Source organism: Solenopsis invicta, chromosome 8 (assembly GCF_016802725.1).
Source record: "Solenopsis invicta isolate M01_SB chromosome 8, UNIL_Sinv_3.0, whole genome shotgun sequence".
Taxonomy (NCBI): Eukaryota; Metazoa; Arthropoda; class Insecta; order Hymenoptera; family Formicidae; genus Solenopsis; species Solenopsis invicta.
The window spans coordinates 17798501-17819636 of record NC_052671.1 but is presented as its reverse complement, the minus strand read 5'-3'; the positions used below and the strand labels follow the sequence as shown (position 1 = coordinate 17819636).

At 34.8% G+C, this 21136-nt stretch overlaps 1 protein-coding gene across 6 annotated transcripts in view; it reads right to left on the bottom strand.

The window, feature by feature from the left end:
* LOC105202153 (heparan-alpha-glucosaminide N-acetyltransferase) overlaps positions 1 to 21136 on the bottom strand; it is an 84032-nt gene that overhangs the window by 15900 nt on the left and 46996 nt on the right. For all 6 annotated transcript variants that reach the window (XM_039452404.1, XM_039452403.1, XM_039452407.1 and 3 more), the window contains 2 exons: positions 1630 to 1763; positions 1376 to 1545 (listed from right to left, as the gene is read on the bottom strand). In XM_039452404.1, the coding sequence (XP_039308338.1) occupies positions 1376 to 1545; positions 1630 to 1763 (304 nt within the window). The remainder of the gene's footprint in view (positions 1 to 1375; positions 1546 to 1629; positions 1764 to 21136) is intronic.

The window sequence follows — 21136 nt, the reverse complement described above, 5'->3', positions numbered from 1 at the left end:
AAAGAGGGCTAACAAGCAAGAAGGCGGTGGCTATGGCTCGATGCCCGATGTCAATTAACGAGTCTATGAACAGTTTCTTGCACATCAAAACAAGTACGACCGTGTGAACAAACTCATGTTTCGAAAGTGGGCTTTGCAATGATAACAAGTCATCAATCCCAATATGCGCTTTAAGGCCTCCTTAAGTTGGTTGATGAGTTAAAAAAGAAATATCACATTTCGTTTCGCAGAATCATTTACATAGTTGGAAAAGATTACGTCAAAACACGACCATACCACATTCTTCCAAACATCAAGTGTTCAAGTTTTATGATTGTGGCACTATTTTTTTTTGCAGCTTAGCGTTGGTTTCCGTTATAAGGGGTTTTGCAGTTGTAACCGTTCCATGAATGTTAGTTTTGTGGAGTTCCTGCCGTACTGTTTTTGTTGAAACAGTATCACTCAGGTGAGCGTTGCGTTCTGTTGTCACTTTTGCCTCGGTTGTTTTATGTTGTCTGGCCTTTTTGATGTTTGTCGGTCTTTGTCAGTTAACTTTGGGTTTCGTCCACTATTCCTTTTCGCCGATGATGTTTTATCGTGTTTTGTATATGCTGTCATTACCGTGGATACTGTCGCTCATGAGACGTTAAACAGTTCAGCTGTTTTTGTTTTAGACGCTCCCGCTAACCGAGCACCAACGATTTGCCCTCTTTTGAAGTCTAAAAGACCACGCATTTCACCAATCGCTTGTTATAACCGTCGCAAAACAAAGCGTATAATACATTGAAATATAACCTACAACACCTGCCACGTAAATTGCAGCGCATTACATACGCGTCGCATTATTTACACGGAAGCAGTGTTGCCAACATGCAACAAACTGTACTATATTGATGGTATTCATATTATTTTGTCCAACCCCTGTATATAAACATATTTAATATATGTATAATTATATATAATAATACATGACAAATTTTTTACCGGGTTTGTCAATACAGAGTATTAATACACAACGTTTTCACTAAAATTTTTGTAAATGTTATCAGAAATTTATTAAAATTTTAATAAAAGTTTTTTATATTTTTATTAAATAATATTAAAACTTTATCATATTTGTATTAAATTCTCATTAAAATATCATGTGTTTTTCAGCAAACATAGAAAATAATCTTTTTAGTAAAATATAATAAAAATATTGCTTATTTATTAAACTTTTCTTTGTCATTATTAATATAAAAATTAATTTTGTATTGATTATTAAAGTTATTAAAAAATTATTCAGTGATTTCAGAGGATATTCTACATGTTTCATTAAACAAATAGGATATAAAACTGAATATTTCAACAATTATAAATATGTATATGAATGTAATAATAAAGCAACTAAAGTTACCTAAAATTCCTTCAGGATCAAAAGGACCGGACCCATAAACGGATTTGATAGTTGGGGTTTGATAAATATGATTTGAAGTTAGTATAATTTTATCAATATATCCAGCTGCACCTCCGGTACAATTGAAATATTCACCATCTTCATGTCTTCCACCTGGTCCAAGATATCCGCTATAACGTAAACTTACTGTTATTTATTCGTAACAAATAGCAGCATTAAAAAATAGAGCTCGAAAATAAGATCAATGTACATACGTGGGACATTCGGGGACTGGAAGACTAAATGTTAGTGAGCAATGTACAATTATTAGAACCAGCATTACTAACCAGTGGGGTAAAAGGTTTATTATGTCTTGTATTTCGACTATTATCCACGTTGATGATGAATTCTATAAATACATGGAGGATTTATTCATATATTTAATCTAAGTATAATTTATGTATTATCAAATTTCTTGTATAACAGCCAGAGACTTTCTTTTACTAATTGGATACCTAAATGAACAATCTATTTTTAATCATTTTAAAAATTTTGTTATGGGTTTTATATATATATAATGAACATGTAAACATGGGTATGGAGATTTTTTAAATTTTCAAAATACAAATTGAAAATTTTGACAATTTATTGATTATGTTGATATTTAAATCATCATATCTTGAGTTTTATTTATCGTAAAGATTTAATTTTGTTTTTTATTGTGAAACTAATAAAATAAATTAGCTTTATTACAAAAATTTTACGGCTATGATTGTTTATAATTTAATATAATTGTAAACAAATAAAATGCTTAAAGTTACTTTACATACTTACTAAGTTAAAAAAAAATTCATGTTTTTTGTTTTATTTTCTAAAAGAAATAACATATTTTTAATAAATAAAGACTTTATAAATACTATCTGAAATAAAATTAATGGTGATGCACTATATATAGGGGACCCAGCTCTGATTATCTTGACCTTGACATATGTTGTTAAAGTCACCATGTCCTGAGTAACTTTAAAACTTTAAAAAGTTTTAATCGGCGCTCGTTCGCCATTACCCTAACGGAACATAATATTATACCATTATTTTGTTTTTATACTGAATGTGCGAATGATACCTGTAATATGCTCAGCATATTTTTATAATATCTCTATAAAATATTATTTTTTGTATATTGCCAAAATATGCTAAAAATATTATAAATACGCTATTTATACTTATTCGCTATTTATACTTATTTTTTAATAAAAAATGTTTATATTTATTTAATTATAATATTGTATTGAGCCTTTCATTTATCATTGAAATCACAAATCAGTGAATTTACAGGAGGAAAGGGGCGGAGTTTGCTTCATGTAGAAAGTCGCAAATCTATGTGAAATAGTACATTATACATCACATATAAAAAAAATCATATTATGAAAATAATGAAATAGAAAAATTCGGGGTAGATTATGTTCGAGCTTTCGGGTTTGGAGGTCAAGCAGGAATCCTCTAGGTAAACCATACTTTGCTAAGAAACACTCATTGTAAAACACCAACTCTAGATATTTTTATATCAACTGTCATCTGACAACGCAATTATATTCAATTAAATTATTAACAATTATTTACCTCTTTTTGATTTTAATTAAATTTTTCTTAGATTAAAGTATATAATAAATTTTTAAGTCAAAATTAAATATAATTAAAAATTGTATACCGCACTTTCTCTTTTCTTACTTTTCCATTTAATCAGATAAGCCACAGCAACGCGTGGCGCGGGGTACAGCTATTATCTTTATTATAAATAATCATCCAAATACTTTATATTTTATTAATTTGAATATTAATTTTTATTCTATTAATTAGGTTAAATTTATTAATTTTTATTCTATTAATTAGATTAAATTTCAAAAAAATCATTCCAAGATCGTGAAAAAAACATTCGCATTTGAATGTGAATTTGATCCAATTTTAAATAATCGAATATACTTCAGAATTCAATTTTTGTAAGTAAATTAATTTTTTAAATCTTTGATATTGAAATTACCTTATTCCTCTCACTTATTTATTTAAATTCTTTAACTTGTCGATAATTTTATTCTCATTTTTTATTTTATTTATTTTACTTATAGGTCTGTATCTTGAATATATAAAAAAGTCTATCAATTAAAAAATTTAAACATCTACAGAATATTAATTAAATTAAATAATAGTTAAATTGCATTTAAAAGTCATTTAAAATACATATATATTTTAAAATTTAATATAACATTTATATTTATTATCAATATACAGGATGTCAGGGAACTAGGAAACCTACCCCTTTGAGAACATAGAGGAGATGAAAATGGACAAAAAGTTCTACATCATTTTGCGATAATCGCTGTAATTATCGAGTTATAAAATAAAAGGTCTGAGCCAATGTGCGGTGATGCCGCGCCATCGCGCCTAACTCGTAGACGACGTGCGGCAGGAAAGGTGACGCGTTGTTGTCTGAATTGGTATGGCCCGACGGTCTGAATCGCCGCATCGCGTGTTTAGCTAAAGCTTCTCCTTACATATTTGATAAATAACACATTTGATTTTTGCAGTGTATGTACACGCGGTGAGGCAAATTTAGACCATCGCGCCGTGCAAATTCAAACAACATCGCGTTGTCTGTCCCGCCGCGCGCCGTTGCCTACGATCTAGGAGCGATGGCGTGGCGTCACCGCACATTGGCTCAAACGTTTTATTTTATAAATCAATAATTATAGCGAATATCGCTAAATGGTATAATACTTTTTTGTCCCTTTTCATCTCCTTTATGTTCTCAAAGCGGTAGGTTCCATAGTTTCCGGATACCCTGTATATTAATTTTCTTAAAGTAAACCAATTACATTAATTTTAACTTAAAAATTTATTATATACTTTAATCCAAGAAAAATTTAACTAAAACCAAAAAGAGGTTGAATTATTGTTAATAATTTAATTGAATATAATTGCGTTGTCAGATGACAGTCATAACATAAAAATATCTATAGTTGGAACACTGAACTATATCGATATGCCTTAACACTTGTACAAATTCATGTGTTAAAGCATTCATAGAACCTAGTGTACTTTAAAGTTGTAAAAAAAAACTTTTGTTTTATTTAACAAAATACCTCCACCACCCAAAGTTTTTTCAAAGAACCCCGCACGATTTATATGAAAAAAAACGTGTTTAGTCGATTTGCTTGAATTTTTTATATGTTATTGTACTTGCATCCCTAATGAAAAATCTTCAACATAGGGCGCCGTTTTTTAACTTTTTTCTTGTTGTTTGAATAAAAGTTATCATTTCTCATTGTATTTTTGTGTGCTAAACGAATTTGGTGAGCAAATTGCTTTATTACGTCAGATTTTTTAGAAAAGTGTTAAAAATGATCATTTTTACCTCACCATGGCGTTAAAAAAAATTTCTTTTGATTTATCTAAAAATCTATCACTCACATTAAAAAAACACCCCAATCTGTGAGAGGTAAGGAGACTCACATTAAAAAAGCACCTCAATGTGTGAAAAGCAAGGCGACTCACATTAAAAAAGCACCCCAATGTGTGAAGGGCAAGGAGACTCTCAGTAGAAAAGCATCTCGATCCGTGAAAGGCGGTAGCACGTGTCACTTCAACTCCACCTATCTCGGAGAGTTTTTATACTAGACAAAAACTAAGGTCATATTTTAATCCGGGATAAAAATCTACAAGAAACAATGTTTCACTTTGTTATAAATATAAATATATATATATATATACATATACATATATATATATATTTTTTAGATAGATTTTTAGATAGATAGAAATATATTTTTGTACGCTATAATGAGATAAAAATGATCATTGTTGACACTTTTTTAAGAAATCTGACGTGATAGAGCAATTTGCTTACCAGAAAGCGTGTTCAACGCGCAAAAATACAATGAAAAATAATAACTTTTTATTGAGTATGTCTTGCATGTTTGTGCAAATGTGCATGACGGCCGCGAAGTTTACGAACAGACTTTTTCTTATACGGTCCGGCGGCCTACCGTTAGTCAGTCTCTCACTAGATGTCTTGGGTGAAACGTCTGTGTCAAATAAAACAATTCTTTCATTTTTCTACACAGATTCTATTTACTCAATCCTTTTTCATTCTCTTTTCCAAGCGGGCTGAGAAGCGACGGAATAAATAAATCCACTGAGTAACCGGTTATGGGCCCAGTTAACATTTTCGGTGCTTTTTAGTTGAGAGTCGGATTGAGCGGCGATAAAAGATAGAAAGCCACGATGCAAGTGTTAGGTGCCGGTCATTTTGTGCTTCATCGAGTGTCTGTTTCGTGCTCGAGTTTCGCGAACGAGTGAGGGACGCAAACGACAAAAATGTCGAATGAGTTATCGGACACGTGTCGAAAACTCGAACTTTCTCGGTTGGAAGTTTCAGATCACACAGATACTAGTCGCGTACGACGTAAACGACTTAGTGACCGGTGTGAGAGTCATGCCTGCAAATGCCGAGACACCAGAGGCCAAGGCCTCGGTGAAAGACAATGCCAAGGCGATGGGAGTGATGTCGTCAGCGATGGAATATTCCCAGCTGGAGTGTCTTCTTACGTATGTCACTGCAAAGGAAATGTGGGACAAACTGGCACGAATTTACGCGGACAAGTCAGCCTCGAACAGATTGATTCTGACGCAGCGGTTTCATGAGGTTCGCATGAGCTCGACGAATTCCATAGTTCCGTATGGCCAGGGTACAGAATATGGCGTCTCAACTTGTGGATCTTGGTGAGAACATGTTTGACGTTAGGCGCGAGTATTGGCCCGAGTATTGGTGATCCTAACAGTAAAATATGCAGCATTCCAAACAGCGTGGGATAGGGGCGGATTCCAATAGCGCACGAGACCAATAGCACACCACCACTTACAGCGGCCAATGTCTAGAGTTTTTCCGTTGGTTGGGTTAGATAAGTCAAGATGATTGGTTGGTGGGCTATTGCACCGTGCGCAATTGGATCCCGTCCGTGAGATAGCATAGACCCCGCCAGGCAAACAATCGAGAATCTACAAGAAAGACTGCTGAGAGAGGAAAGCCGGTTGAATGTCGACACGGACGGAGCAACTGCATTGGCTGCGTTGAAGATCAGCAAGACGTCGGACATCTGGAAGTGAGAACTCGAAGAAGAAGGGCAAAAAGAAGCCGCGTCAAGTAAAGGATGTTGAGTATTATGTTTGCCAGGTAAAGGGGCACTACGCGCGCGAGTGTCCAGAACGAAAGAAACGGGACAAAAACAAAGTCAATCGCAGTGAGGATGATTCGAAAAATTGTGCGTTTGTTGTAACGTGTTCAGGGGGTCAATCATGTAATTTCACGTGGAACTTTTCACGTTTCACTTTTCATTTTTTCATTTTTCACTCATAGAGAGTTCACGTGAATCTTTTCACGCACAGCGATTATGACCTAGTTTACACCGAACACTTGACATACTAACAAGTAACTTTCTATTAAATTGTTTTAATTTCGACAATACGTGTAAATGTATACGTGATATCTATATTTAATTAATTATCTTAATTCATATTGTACCAGCTTAATATACTATTCATTAAATTTATTACCGAAATTAAGATAATTGAATAGAAAGTTACTAAATATTACGCGTATCAAGTATTCGGTGTAAACAAAACCTATGTATGGGTAATGCGCGGAAGTTTAGGTTGCGTTCCAAAATTCAGCCTTTAGAGATTCAGCCTCGAATCTGTCATCGCTATTAAGCGATCGTGAAAAAGATTTCTACCTGCTTTTATAGTATAACTTTTACTGTAAAAATTTAATTATATAAAAAAAGAAATTGTAAAAAAATATATTCATAAATAAATAGTAATATTTGTTAGTTATATTGCATAAACTTATTTTACAAATATAATATATATTACATTTATTTTTGATGATCCATATATTGTAACAACTATTTTATTATGTAGTAATCTAATTCTAAAAATTACATTGTAATTTTTAATACAATGTTTTTCAAAAATAACTTTAATTTAGTTTTATATTTATGTAAATTTTAAAGTAAATTAATTTCATTAGTCATTAAATTTAACTTTGTTTAATTAAAAAATATTGAATAATTTAGAATACGGACCTTTATCAAAACTGAATTCTCCGCTCACACATGTATTTTCCAAATTTATAAGTTATAAACACTTACGTGATTAATTAATATTCTATTTTACAAGACACACCTTTTTTATATCATTGTGTATCAAAACGCGTTAAAGTATATTTTTATCTAAATTTGTATTTGATGAAGCCTCATTTTATATAATTATCAAAATATCAACTTGTCAAATATAAATATCAAACCTAATTATATCATAAAAGCATTATTTTTATTTACGTATGTGTATAAGCTTATCCTTTTAACGCAATGCAATACCAAAAAGGTTAACCACTTCAATAATACCTCTTCAAACTGTTACCACACTTTTATTCTAATTTCGAAATACATACAATTTATTAATGCCCTAAATTTTCACCTTTTCGCTATTACGGCTGATGGCAAAAAGGTTCACGTGAAAAAGTTTATATTTCCGCTCATGAGTGAGTTACATGATTCCGTGGAATCGTACATGATCGTGCAGTTCACGTGAAACTTTTCACTTTTCACGTTTCTGCCCTAGGGGAAATGTTACATGATAGACCCCCAGGTGGCAAGAGGAACGGTTAGAGACCCTATAGTAAACAGAGATGCGCCAACAGTCACGTGATCGTAATATTTCTCTGATTGGCTAGAGTTTTTCGCACGTAATTTAAACTCGCGTAGCCATGAGGTGCGACTACTGTCAACATTGTCTCTTACGAAAATTCAGGATAAATTAAAAAAATGATCAATATAGAGCTGTCATCATGATTATTACTAGAATTTAAAATGAAAAAGAAACTGTTTATTCATTACTGAAGTTACAGAAACCCTGAAAATATTTTTATCTATATCTTAAAAATAGAATGAACTGTATGTGTTTAATATTGTTAACAAAATTTTATATTATGATTTTCGGACAAATATATAAAATTTCAAATTTAACTTTAAATTTTGATATACAAATAATAAAGTATAAAAACAATATGTAATAGAAAAATATTTATTTATTTCTTTTTCACATTTCTATATTAGTGTTAAACTATTGTTATGTAACTATGATTAGCAGTCTTACATGGAACGTAGTTAACATAAAAAAAAAAAAAATTAAAAGAAAAAACTGAAATTCGAGAAATAGAATTATGGAGAACAATACAATAAAGAACAATTCATTTAAAAAAATTGCTTTTTTACATAAAAATGTTTTTTAAATACTTATCACATCAGAAGTATTTTATTTATTAATTGTTAAAGTATATAACTATCAGTATGTAATTTGCAATGTAAAATATTAACGTTTTATAAAATAAACTAAAAATGTAATGTAAAATCTTGTAAATATCACAGATCTGTGAAGAACAATATAAAAATTGCTTTGCCTTTTTGAATATCGCTTTGATAATGTTTACTTATTGTTAAATATATAACTATCAGCCTTAATTACTATATAGAATCTAGTTAACAATGTATAAAATAATCTTTAAAGAAATCAAACTTATAAAATATCACAATTGTGAAAGAATATATCTATTTGAAATAAAAAAATTGCGCTTTACGTTAAAGCTATTTGTGGTGTGGGTTAAAAGAGTCAGCAAGTAATCTTGAACCCATGCTCTTACTAGCGAAAGCAGTATTCCTATTACTTTCTTGACAATGTGATAATTGATGTAATCGCATATTAAGAAATCTTGAAATTAATATTTGTCTTTGGTCGTGACATGTAGATAATGGAAATGAAGATAATTCTTTTATTAAATGACATTCCAAAATATTTTTTAGTGACTCTTCTAAATCTTTAAATACATTCTGAGAAGCCATTAGAATTAATTCTGCGCCATGAAGAATCTGATATACTTCATCAGATACTCGCACTAATGCATCTTGTACAAATTCACATACAAGTAAAAGTCCAGCTTTGGGATGATCTACAAGTCCCCGGTGTAATAAACTATTATAGCATACATTACATTTTATCTTTGATTGCAACTTATGGACAACATATCCACACATCTTGTACAAGATTTCCTCTTCTTCTAAAGATAAGGACGGACAATTTTGCAATTTTGGTAATTCGACAGTAATTTCAGTATTTTTTTTTGTAACTGGCTTTTCAAATCTTTGTATAATATTGATCAATGTAGGACTGTCATCATGGTCATAACTAGAATTAGAAATACGAGCGGCTTCTCCAGATATACTCAAATTTTTAAGGCGATACTTGAAATCTCTTGCTGTGGGCTTAGAACAACTTGCTCGGATTTGAGAGAATTTATTTTCAACTGAATCTTGAGTTAGATTACCGAGGTATACAAATTCAAAAAATTTCTCATGCAGAAGGTAATTTTGAATTTCTAGTATACAATCACAGCACATTATTACATGAGACTGCGTTACTTTCCAACTACTTCCAAAATCTGCATATTGAAATATATTTTTTACTAGTTGAATGATTTTAATGGAAGTTGTATAAGCATCCATGTTATGCAAACTGAGAGCAAAACGTCTATCTCTGGACGTTACAATTTTAAACCAATGTCGCAAAATCAACACAAACCAAGCTGTTGTTTCCATAATTGAATCTTGATGTAGTTGACTAAATCGGAAAAGCACCTGCTGTCTGTTCATTCAATACTGAAGTTGCAGTAGAAACCTTCATTTTGTTAAAATGATTTGCCCTAATATTCTTCTTCTTCAGTTTTGGTGCAAACTTTAATCCCATTTCAGATTGCTGTTGATCAAGCCATTCAATTAAATTCATGTCTATTGTTCCTGTTGATAAACCATATTCACGAACTAACTCTAAAGGAAGAGTAATAATCTCACTCTTTATAAGCATTTCTTTTAGATTTTTAAACACATGAACTACATCGGGTAAAGCAAATAATTTTTCTTTTATATTAAAAGGATGTTGAATGCTGTATTGGATATCATCTTTTCGGCAACTGAAGCCCAGCTGATTTAAAATACCTCTGTTTCCCATGTCACAAACTATTACAAATACTCGGAGGCCAGAAATTTCACATTTTTCTAAAAGAGTTAAAATAAAGTTCTTTGCTGCAATATTATCCATAGAAGTTGATGTAAAATGATAAGCCAAAACTTGTTTATATCTTTTATAGACTCCACCAACAAGAAATAATAAAGCCTTGGATGCCTCAATTGGAAGATTTGGAAGAGTACAGTATCTTATATTTGAATCGCTACCTGGATCATACTCAATTTTAGGTTCTATGGACATTTCGTCAAAGACAAGGCAACAAAGCTTACTTTTTTTCTTCCATATTATTAATTTTATTTTCAAGACACGAAAAAATTTCTTCCAAGATTCCCGAATTAAATGGAATATTTTTAACTTTAGTTTGAAGTGTTCTTGTCGATGGCAGTTCAACACAAAGTGTTTTTCGAACACGATTATATCTGGTTGTACCACATGCAGTCCAAAGATTTAACCCTTTTATAATAGATTCATCAGAATATTTATATGCTCTTGATTTGTACGGTAATTTATTGGCTGATGAATTAATAGTCTGTCGAGTGAGTCTCTCAAGTTGTTTCTTTAAAGCTTTATTATCCGCAATAGCTTCTTTCAGTTTAATATTTTGAGCATTTATTTTGCTATTTTGAATTACACATGTTGCATTTAATTTTAATTTTAAATTTTCATTTTCTGTTGATAAAGCTTTTATCTTAGACATTAAAGGTTGTCTTGAATTTATGTCAGATTCATTAAGATTAATATCCGTGTCTAATTCATTTTGATTTATATTTATATTGAATTCTGTCAATAATTGCTTTGTCGAAATAGGACTCTTTAATAATGGGCAGTGATCGGTATGAGTATATGGACATGTACAGAAGTAACGTGGTACGGCATCTTTACATACTTGTTTCCTTTTAGCGATGAACGCTATGTCTTTTCGATCGAAATGTACCTGAATAAAAAAATATTACAAAACTGAAAAATAGGATAAATATTAATTATAAACTCTAGCTGTCAAGAGCTTTTTATATTTCCTTTACATCTGGAAATGCATTAATGGAGATTAATACAAAATGCTTACTTCACAAATTCGTTGCGAAGGTGTGGGTTGCCATTCGGAACTTTTATTTAAAGCAATTACCCATTTCTTACAAAGATCTGCATCCGATGGAAAATTAAAGCAGGCATAACCTTTATTGCTATTATTATTACAACGATGTGCAGTACAACAGGTTGGCATCGTGAATGTAAAATCTATATAAAGTATGCAAAGAAATAATAATGTATTCAAAAAACATTAAAAAGGATGATTTACTACTTTTTTTCGCAAGAATCAATGTTGACAGTAGTCGCACTACAAAGCTACGCGAGTTTAAATTACGTGCGAAAAACTTTAGCCAATCAGAGAAATATTACGATCACGTGACTGTTGGCGCATCTCTGTTTACTATAGGGTCTCTAGGAACGGTAATGAACACAGTCGGTATGAGGGGCCATTTGGCGAATAGAGGTGCAAGTTACTCGACATTGGTGAAGAGGATGTCTGGTATATCGACAGCGGGTGTTCAAAGCACGTCACGTTCCGAAGAGAGGTTTTCAGAGTTTCGCTCAAAAAAGGATGGCAGCACTATATCGTTGGGCGATAATGGAGAGTGCACCGTAGCCGGTGAAGAAACTGTGATCGTGGACAATCTAGTTGACGGCGTGTGGTGCGAGGCGCGCATCGAACATGTACAGTGTAGAGTCCCTAGAAGTAGAGAGTCTGGACATCTGTCCCTAAAATGTCGATGATGAATATGTCAGTGTATGTACACCCAAAGACTTTGATTCTGTCCATGGGGAAATTTTTCAAACTGAGAAGTCACCACTTTCTACATACTCGCAGTTCATGATTAATAAAACGACTAGAGCTTATTGGTCGTTACGTTAATTATGAACTGTAAGTATGTAGAAAGATAGCGACTTCTCAGTTTGGAAAATTTCCCCATGGACAGAATCAAAGTCCTTGGGTGTACGCGAGCTTTATGTGTGTGAATGTTTATCATTGTGTGCACTTAAACGTGTGTATGCTGTTATCGCATTGGCTAAAGAAGATTAAACAGGGATCCGTATTGGTGCTGCCATTTTAGGTGCACAATCACGTGCATCCAATCACGTGGAACCCCGAGATGTCCAGACTCTCTACTTCTAGGGACTCTAGTACAGTGCGTTGCATTGATGCCTGGGGTATGGATTTTAGGGACCAGGTTTCTTTCTTGGTTACTTTTATATTTATGACTGAATGCTGCGGTGATTGTTGACGGCAGAATTCAGTCATAAACGTAAAAATAACTAAGAAAGAAACGTGGTCCTTAAAATCGGTACCCTAGGCATCAATGCAACGCACTGTACACTCTATGTGCCGAGAGTGAGGAAAAATCTGTTTTTGGTCAGTATGTGTACAGCATGTGGGTAATGTTCTAGTAATGTTCCGCGAAAACGACGCGTTAGTGATGCGAGGCAACAACGTCATTGCGACTGGTGTTAAGCAAATGACATATTTAGACTGTTCTTTCGCGTAAAGATGCCGATACGAAGAAGTGAGGCAAATGTGTCAACGACGAGTCTCAAGGTCTGGCACGAGCGCCTGAGGCACCTGAACAAGCGTGCGTTAAACGAGCTAGTAAAAAAGGATATTGTTACCGGAGTCAAAGTGACTGATAAAAGTGACTACCGTTTAAAAAGGTGGTGGAAAAAGTGAGCAGACAGCCAGGTGAATTCATCCACAGCGACGTGTGTGGACTGATGTCGGTGGAATCGATAGGAAGCTCGAGATATTTCGTCTTGTACAAAGACGATGTCTCGGGATTCAGACAAGTGTTTTTCTTAAAGCACAAGTCGGACGTCTACGAGAGCTTCAAAGTGTTCGAGCGAGCATCTGCTAACAAATTCGGACGAGTGATGAAGGTTCTACGCACCGAAATTGGCCTTGAATACTGCAACAAATCTTTGAAGCAGTATATGTTGTTACGAGGAATCAAACATGAGACAACAGCTCCGTATACTCCCGAGCAAAACGGGAAGGTCAAGAGGGACAATAGAACGGTAGTGGAGTGTGCGCGTACAATGATGCAAGCCAAGGAAATTGAGAAGTCACTTTGGGCGGAAACAGTAAACACTGCGGTTTATCTACTAAATCAAGTTTCAGTAACTAGCGAGGACGACGGGAAAACACCGTATGAGATGTGAATGAACAAAAAGCCCGATCTCAAGCACGTGCGAAGAAGACTTCAAGCACGTGCTAAAACAGTTTACGCAGAAGCTCAACCCCAGAGCCAAAAAGGTAGTCCTGGTGGGATACGAACAAGAGTCAACAAATTATCGACTCTATCATCCGGACACAAGAAAAGTCACAGTTTCCAGGAATGTTGTCTTCCGGAGCTGCGCAACAACACCACTGAGAAACGACAGCCAAAAAATGATGAGGAGTGGATAGTGCCAACAAGAGAGAATAAACAACCAGCGGAGTTGCGAGAAGAAGTACCACGAATCGACGATGTGGAGATCGCACCACCTGCTGATGCCGCAGAAGATGAACCACGAGTTGATAATGGAGCCGACCTGCAAGGCAACGAGCCATGTGTGCTACGTAACAGAGATCTTCCCATCTGCAAGATATCAGGTGAATTTTGCCGAGCTTAACGCACTCTCGCAGAAGCAGTGCATAGACCTGATGCGTCTCTATGGATCGATGCCATTGAAGAAAAACTGAGGGCGCATGAGGCGAATGCGACGTGGCAACTAATACCTAGGGATCGAAACAAAAAGACAATCGATTCAAGATGGGTGTTCAAAGTAATTCAAAGTGCAGATGGCAGCGTGCTCAGGTTCAAAGCAAGACTGTGTACCAGAGGTTTTCAGCAGAAAGAAGAAGTAGACTTCACAGAGACTTTTTCTCCCGTGGTTCGATACGACTCGCTCTGAGTGCTATTGGCCATAGTCACTTAAGAGAACCTCAAAATGGTCCAGTTCGATGTCTGTACTGCATTTTTTCACGGGAACATCGGAGAAGAAATCCACATAGAAGTGTCAGAGGGTCTCCAGGTCCAGAGAGGCGCAACAGAAGTGGTGTGCCGGTTGAGAAAAGCGCTGTATGGGTTAAAACAGGCACCTCGGTGCTGGAATGGCAAATTCTGTGATTTTCTATCACAATTTAAGTTCAGGTCAACTAATGCGGACAAATGTATCTTTTTTAGTGACTATAAGGGGTCGTCAATATACCTTGCCTTATTTGTCGATGACGGACTGATAGCGTGTAAGTCACAAAAAGTGTTAGATTTAATTATTAGTAAGTTAGGGAAAACGTTCAACATCACTCTCGGTAACTATAGTAGTTTTGCCAGTTTGCAGCTGAGTCGCGACAGAGTGAGGAAAATGATGTTCCTGTATCAGAGTGCGTACACGCAGAAAATTCTCGATAGATTTCGTATGAGTGAGGTTAAAGCCGTATCCGTTCTATCAGATCCACATGCAGTGCTGCAACTAGTAGAGTCAAGCGAGGAGAAGTCGTGTAACGCACCGTATCATGAGGCGGTCGGATCGTTGATGTTTCTGGCTACCGTGTCGTGCCCAAACATCGCATTCACAGGTAATACAGCTAGTAAATTTTTAAATAATCCGGGTGATAAACACTGACGAGCAGTGAAGAAAATTTTCGCGTTTCTAGTCAGAACCAAAGATGTAGGTATAATGTACCGCAGCGGCGGAAGCAAACCAGAATTGAGAAGTTATTCAGATGCTGATTTCGCGAGCGATCTGGAGACAAAGCGGTCTACCACGGGTTATATATTTTAGCCTAGTCAACGGCCTTGTAACATGGGCTTTACAGCGACAGAAGTTAGTTGTCTTAAGTACAACTGAAGCGGAATATGTTGCCGCTTCAGCTGCAGCAAGAGAAGCTACTTGACTAAGGAGATTAATGCAATGTCGGGCATCAGTGTGAGAAAGCAACCGTGCTGTTTGTGGACAATTAGAGTACGATACGCTTAGCTAAAAATTGCGAGTTCCACAAAAGAACTAAACATATTGATATTCGACATCATTATCTGCGTGAGACACTGGAGAAGAAAATTATCCAGATCGAGTTCGTTCCTTCCAAGAGTTAACTAAGAGTTACGGGCTGACATTTTCACAAAGGCTCTGCCAAAAGAGCGGTTTCTAAGTTATAGCAAAAATATAGGATTGATTGAGCGCTAGCAAACACTGAGACGGCGGAAGTGTTGAGTATGTCTTGCGTGTTTGTGCGAATGTGCATGACGGCCGCGAAGTTTATGAACAGACTTTTTCTTATACGGTCCGGCGGCCTACCATTAGTCAGTCTCTCACTAGATGTCTCGGGCGAAACGTCTGTGTCAAATAAAGCAGTACTTTCATTTTTCTACACAGATTCTATTTACTCAATCCTTTTTCATTCTCTCTTCCCCCCAGCGGGCTGAGAAGCGACCGAACAAATAACTCCACTGAGTCGTAACACTTTTATTCAAACAACAGAAAAAAAGTCTAAAAACGGCGTCCTATATTATAAGAAACCATTACTTTCAATCTTTATATCTCCGGAACCGCGCTTATGCTCGTCTTAAAATTTCTCTGGGATTAATGTTCTATTATATATTACTATTTGGCATTAAAAAAAGTGTGAAATTTGAGGTCCAAGAAATGGGTCAAAAAACAGGTTTTTTGGTATCACTCTTTGTAAAAAACTTTGGGTGGCGGGGAAATTTTGTTAAATAAAACAAAAAAATTTTTTTTACAACTTTAAAGTACTCTTTAAACCGTATAATTTTTGTTAAAAATTTTTTTTTTGTCTCTCCTACGAAGACTGTCCGTAAATTAAGGTCTCCAATGCCGCGTTGCAACGAACAGTGCTAGAACTCCAACAATATGGTCATGTTTCCTGCTTTCTCCTCCGCAAAATGTCTCCTGATAGAGCTCGCTTGGATGCTCAATCTTGGCACAGCAGTCGTTTGCGATAGAGGGGACGCTCGCCATTTTCACTAAGTGCGAACTTTGTTCTGTCATCAGATTTTTAAACTTTACAGCACCACCCCAGTTGGAATTTATCGCCAGTTGACACATATGAAGAAAAATGCATGGTGACAACGCGCGCCCTCATGTCGCCAGTAAGACGACGGCTCTCATCACCCAGATGGGACGTCCTTGACCACCCTCCATACAACCTCGATGTAACCCTAAGCGACTATCATCTGTTTCCCCACCTTGAAACCTAGAAAGCATGCACTTCGAAACAGACGAAGAAGTCCAAGAAGTGGTTGACCAATTTTTGCGCAACACGGCGGGAACGTGGTATGTACAACGCGGAGATAAAAAAGCTCCTGGTCCGACTCCAAAAATTCATCGATTGAAACGGCAACTATGGAAAAATAGAGGAAACTTCACATTTTCTAGTGGTGTATTGATTTTTTTTAATAAATGGCGTTTACTATGAAAAAAAAATTGGAGACCTTATTTTACGGTCAGCTTTTTCGTACTTTCGACAATATTCGCCCCAAAAGAGAAATACCGGTTTTTCTTCAAAGGAATGTTTCACCCCCTACACACGAGATTCCGCCAATATAAAGAAATACGGGTCTCTTAGATTTTCGTGTTTAACAACATATTTCAAAGAGAATCAAATTGGCTGGACACTAGTGACATGTTAGTTTATTTTGTTACTTTCACTTTAGTTACATGTTTACACAAAGAAAAAAGTTTTGCTTTTAATTTCTTTAGCAATATTTAAATCATGCACTAATATTTTACACTTTTACAACACAGCTTTAATAATTATAGATGTTTGTAAATTGGTTACTAATTTCTTTTCTTCTTCATATCTCATTATTGTTTAACATGCACAAGCATGAATCCATTTGAATCAATGGAATTTATAAAAAGGATTTTGATGAATATTAAGGTTCCTCTGCTAAGAACTCCGCGTTAACAGTAGCGACATTCCGTCGCGAACAAAATTAGAACTAATACACGTGAAACGCGACAAATTGACAATGAGATGTTGTCGTGCATGTCATTTTGTTATTATGTATTTCATTGTGAAAATATGACTTGTCTCGTATTTACCAATTTCGTAAAAATGGACTGCGAGTAAAGTTTCTTTGAATTTTATACATAAAAGTACATTTTTCACTCTTTTCAATAGCTATCCGTGTGTTTTCCTGTCTAAATAGGCGTCACTTTACGTGCTTTTACGACTATTTACTGATTGCTAGGCAAAAAAAGGATAGTCGTGACCAATATTTAGAAGTGTTTTAAGGTTCCTGAGTACTCGCTGCGGCCATATTGAAGTCGTGACGCCAGAAGCGAGAAATTGCGTGAAATGACACGTAATTTTGTCAAACATGCCATTTGTAAATAAAACCAATTTTGATAAAACAGACTAAGCAGATGGCTTTAAAACACTTCTAAATATCAGTCACGACTATTCTTTTTCTGCCTAACAGTCAGTAAATAGTCGTAAAAAGCACGTAAAGCCTATTCGGACAGGAAAACATGCGGATAACTATTGAAAGGAGTGAAAAATGTACTTTTGTGTATAAAATTCAAAGAAACTTTACTCGCAGTCCATTTTTACGATTTTGGTAAATACGAGACAAGTCACTTTTTCACAATGAAATACATAATAACAAAATGACATGCATGATAACATTTCATCGTCAATCTGTCACGTTTTACGTGTGTTAGTTCTAATTTTGTCCCCGACGGAATGTCGCTACCGTCAATGCGGAGTTCTCGGCTGAGGAATCAGGAGCCTTAAAGCGATCTGATTAGTCTGTTTTATCCAAATTGGCTTTATTTACAAATGGCATGCTTGACAAAATTACGTGACCGTTGTTTTCCTGTTTCAATAGCTTCACTTTACATGCTTTTTACTACTATTTACTGATTGTTAGGCAAAAAAAAAGAATAGTTGTGACCGATATTTAGAAGTGTTTTAAAGTCATCTGCTTAGTCTGTTTTATCCAAATTGGCTTTATTTATAAATGGCATGTTTAACAAAATTGCGTGTCATTTCACGCAATTTTTCGCTTCTGACGTTACGACTTCAATATGGTCGCGACGAGTACTCAGGAGCCTTGATAAAATTAAAACTTTTTTGGGTGACGCAAGAACGCAATGTAAAAATAATTGTATTAATTTGACCCATATCGTCTGGATAATTTTGGTATGGCTGCGGAGTGCGACACTTCTTTCTGATTTAACATGGCAAAGAATTATGTGACAGTTTGGAAAAAGCTTGCTGCTGAAGCTAATCTTCAACGAATAAATCGTCTGTTTTCAACTTAAGAAAATTATAATCGCTCAAATAACAAATAAAATTTAAAAGGCATGCGTATCAGGTGTAACGAGCACTGTGCACCGTCGCTCGATGTGTTGCGCCGGAGTAATCAATTTATTTCAGATAGTATTTAAAAAATATCTATTCATTAAAAATGTTTGTTTTAGAAAATGTGAACAAAAAACATGATCGTTTTTTTTAACTTTGTGTATTATGAAGACAAATTTATAAATCAAGTTTAAAGAATAATTCTATTTGTTTACAACTATATTAAATTATAAATAATTATGGCCACAAAAATGTATATAAAACTTTTTTCATTAGCTTTAAAATAAAATAATTTCTATCATAAATAAAACTTGAGGTTTGATGATTTGAAAATCAAGACAATTGACGAATTATCAAAATGTTGAATCCTTATATTTTTGAAAATATTAAAAATTTTCATACGTTCACTCATTTTATGTACTAGATTCATAAAAAAGTTTTTAAAGTAATCAAAAATAGGTCATCCAATTAATTGTTTGGTTTGTAAAATAATGCTTGATATATTTATGATTTAGTATTTATTTACATTAGCGGACAGAGTTCCGATGACTTTGAGATATGTTATAGAGGTAAGAATACTGAACAACTTTTCTTTATAAATTAATAAGCGGTCTGGTATAATTTTTTAAATATTCATGAAATTTATTTCCAAAATTTCGTCTTTTTATTATATGACACCTTGTATATGATAGATAGGTTTATGATTATACAGTTTCATATGGATTTGCTTTGGGACTTGGAATGGGACTTTCTACGTAAAGCGAGCTCTACTTACCTCCCTCCTGTAAATGCATCATTTGTAAGATTTACGATAAATGAATATATCTATATATTAAATTGTTGCTTTGCAGAAAGTAAATGTTTGGGCAGGAGAGGAACCCTTTCCCCGCAGCCCCTCACCAATATTTTAACTCAACCCAATCCCAAACTTTGCTCTGTGACCACACGCATATGACCACATTTACATGCTCTGTGATTATGTGTACGTGGTTACAGAGCAAAATTTCAGTTTAGATTGGGTTGTAATGTCGAGGAGTGAGTGCATGGGAGGGTTCAACCCTCCTCCGTCCAAGCATTTACTTTCTACGCGCAACAAACTCTTTAAGCAAACCTTACTTTGTATAAAATAAACATTTATATTGTCAACTTTGTTAGTAACTTTTTATGAATAATGTCGACTAAACCTTCTGAAAGTTACTCATGATTATCTTGACAGTGATTATCTTGACAATATATGTTATGTCAAGATCAAGGTCATTAGTGCGGCTCCTATAACCCAAATAGCACATGGATATCCTATGGACGTCCATAGGACGTCCTCGACGGACATTAAGAATATCCATAGGATGTTTGTTTCAGGTCCTTTGGACATCCCATGAGCGTCCATGGGATATTCATTTATGAAATTGGAGGACATCTCTAGCATGTCCACGGATATCCGATGGACATCTCAACGGATGTTAAATGGACGTGTAAAAGGGCCATTTATTAGAAGATTTATTAGGATAAAATTTTTATTTTATTTCTTTTTTAGACTCGGTAACAATCGTTTGCGGTTCTTTGGCAGTACATCGAAGACCGTCTCGGCGGTGCCTCTACAAGACGTTTTCTTCACATCCAAGCGCTCCGATGATCATCATCGCTTAATCTACGTGGCCAAAAAGCTTTTACAAACGCAACAATAATATATTAAGAAAAGTTTTGGCCGATATGCAGGTGAGTATGTATTCTGTACATGCTTTTTGTCCTTCACGATAGTTGTCGGTGTTGTTACGCTTTTCTGCTATGTAAAATATTTGTGCAACGATATTGATAACTATCATTAAGAACAAAAAGCGTGCACAGAATACATACCCTCCTCCAAGTTGGTCAAAACCTTTCTTAATATATTATTGTTTTGTTTGTGAGAGCCACTATGGAAGGGCTTATTTTGGAGAGCGTGAGACTAGTTCCGTCTGTCATTGAAATGGACAGGATCCAATAGCCCACGATGCAATAGCCCACCAACTAATCATCTTGACTTATCTGACCCAACTAACAAAAAAACTCTAGGCATTGACCGCTGTAAGTGGTGGTGTACTATTGGCCCCATGTGCTATCGGAATTCGCCCCATTGAAATATCTAGGAGTGATCCTGGATAGGAAGCTATTGTAAAGGGAACATCTCGATAGTTGTTGTAAGAGTTTATGCTCTTACTTCTGGACGCGTAAAAGAATCTTTGGCCAAACGTGGGGGTTGAAGCCCAGAGTGGTCCATTGGATCTACACAGCAATACTTTGTCCCAGGCCGT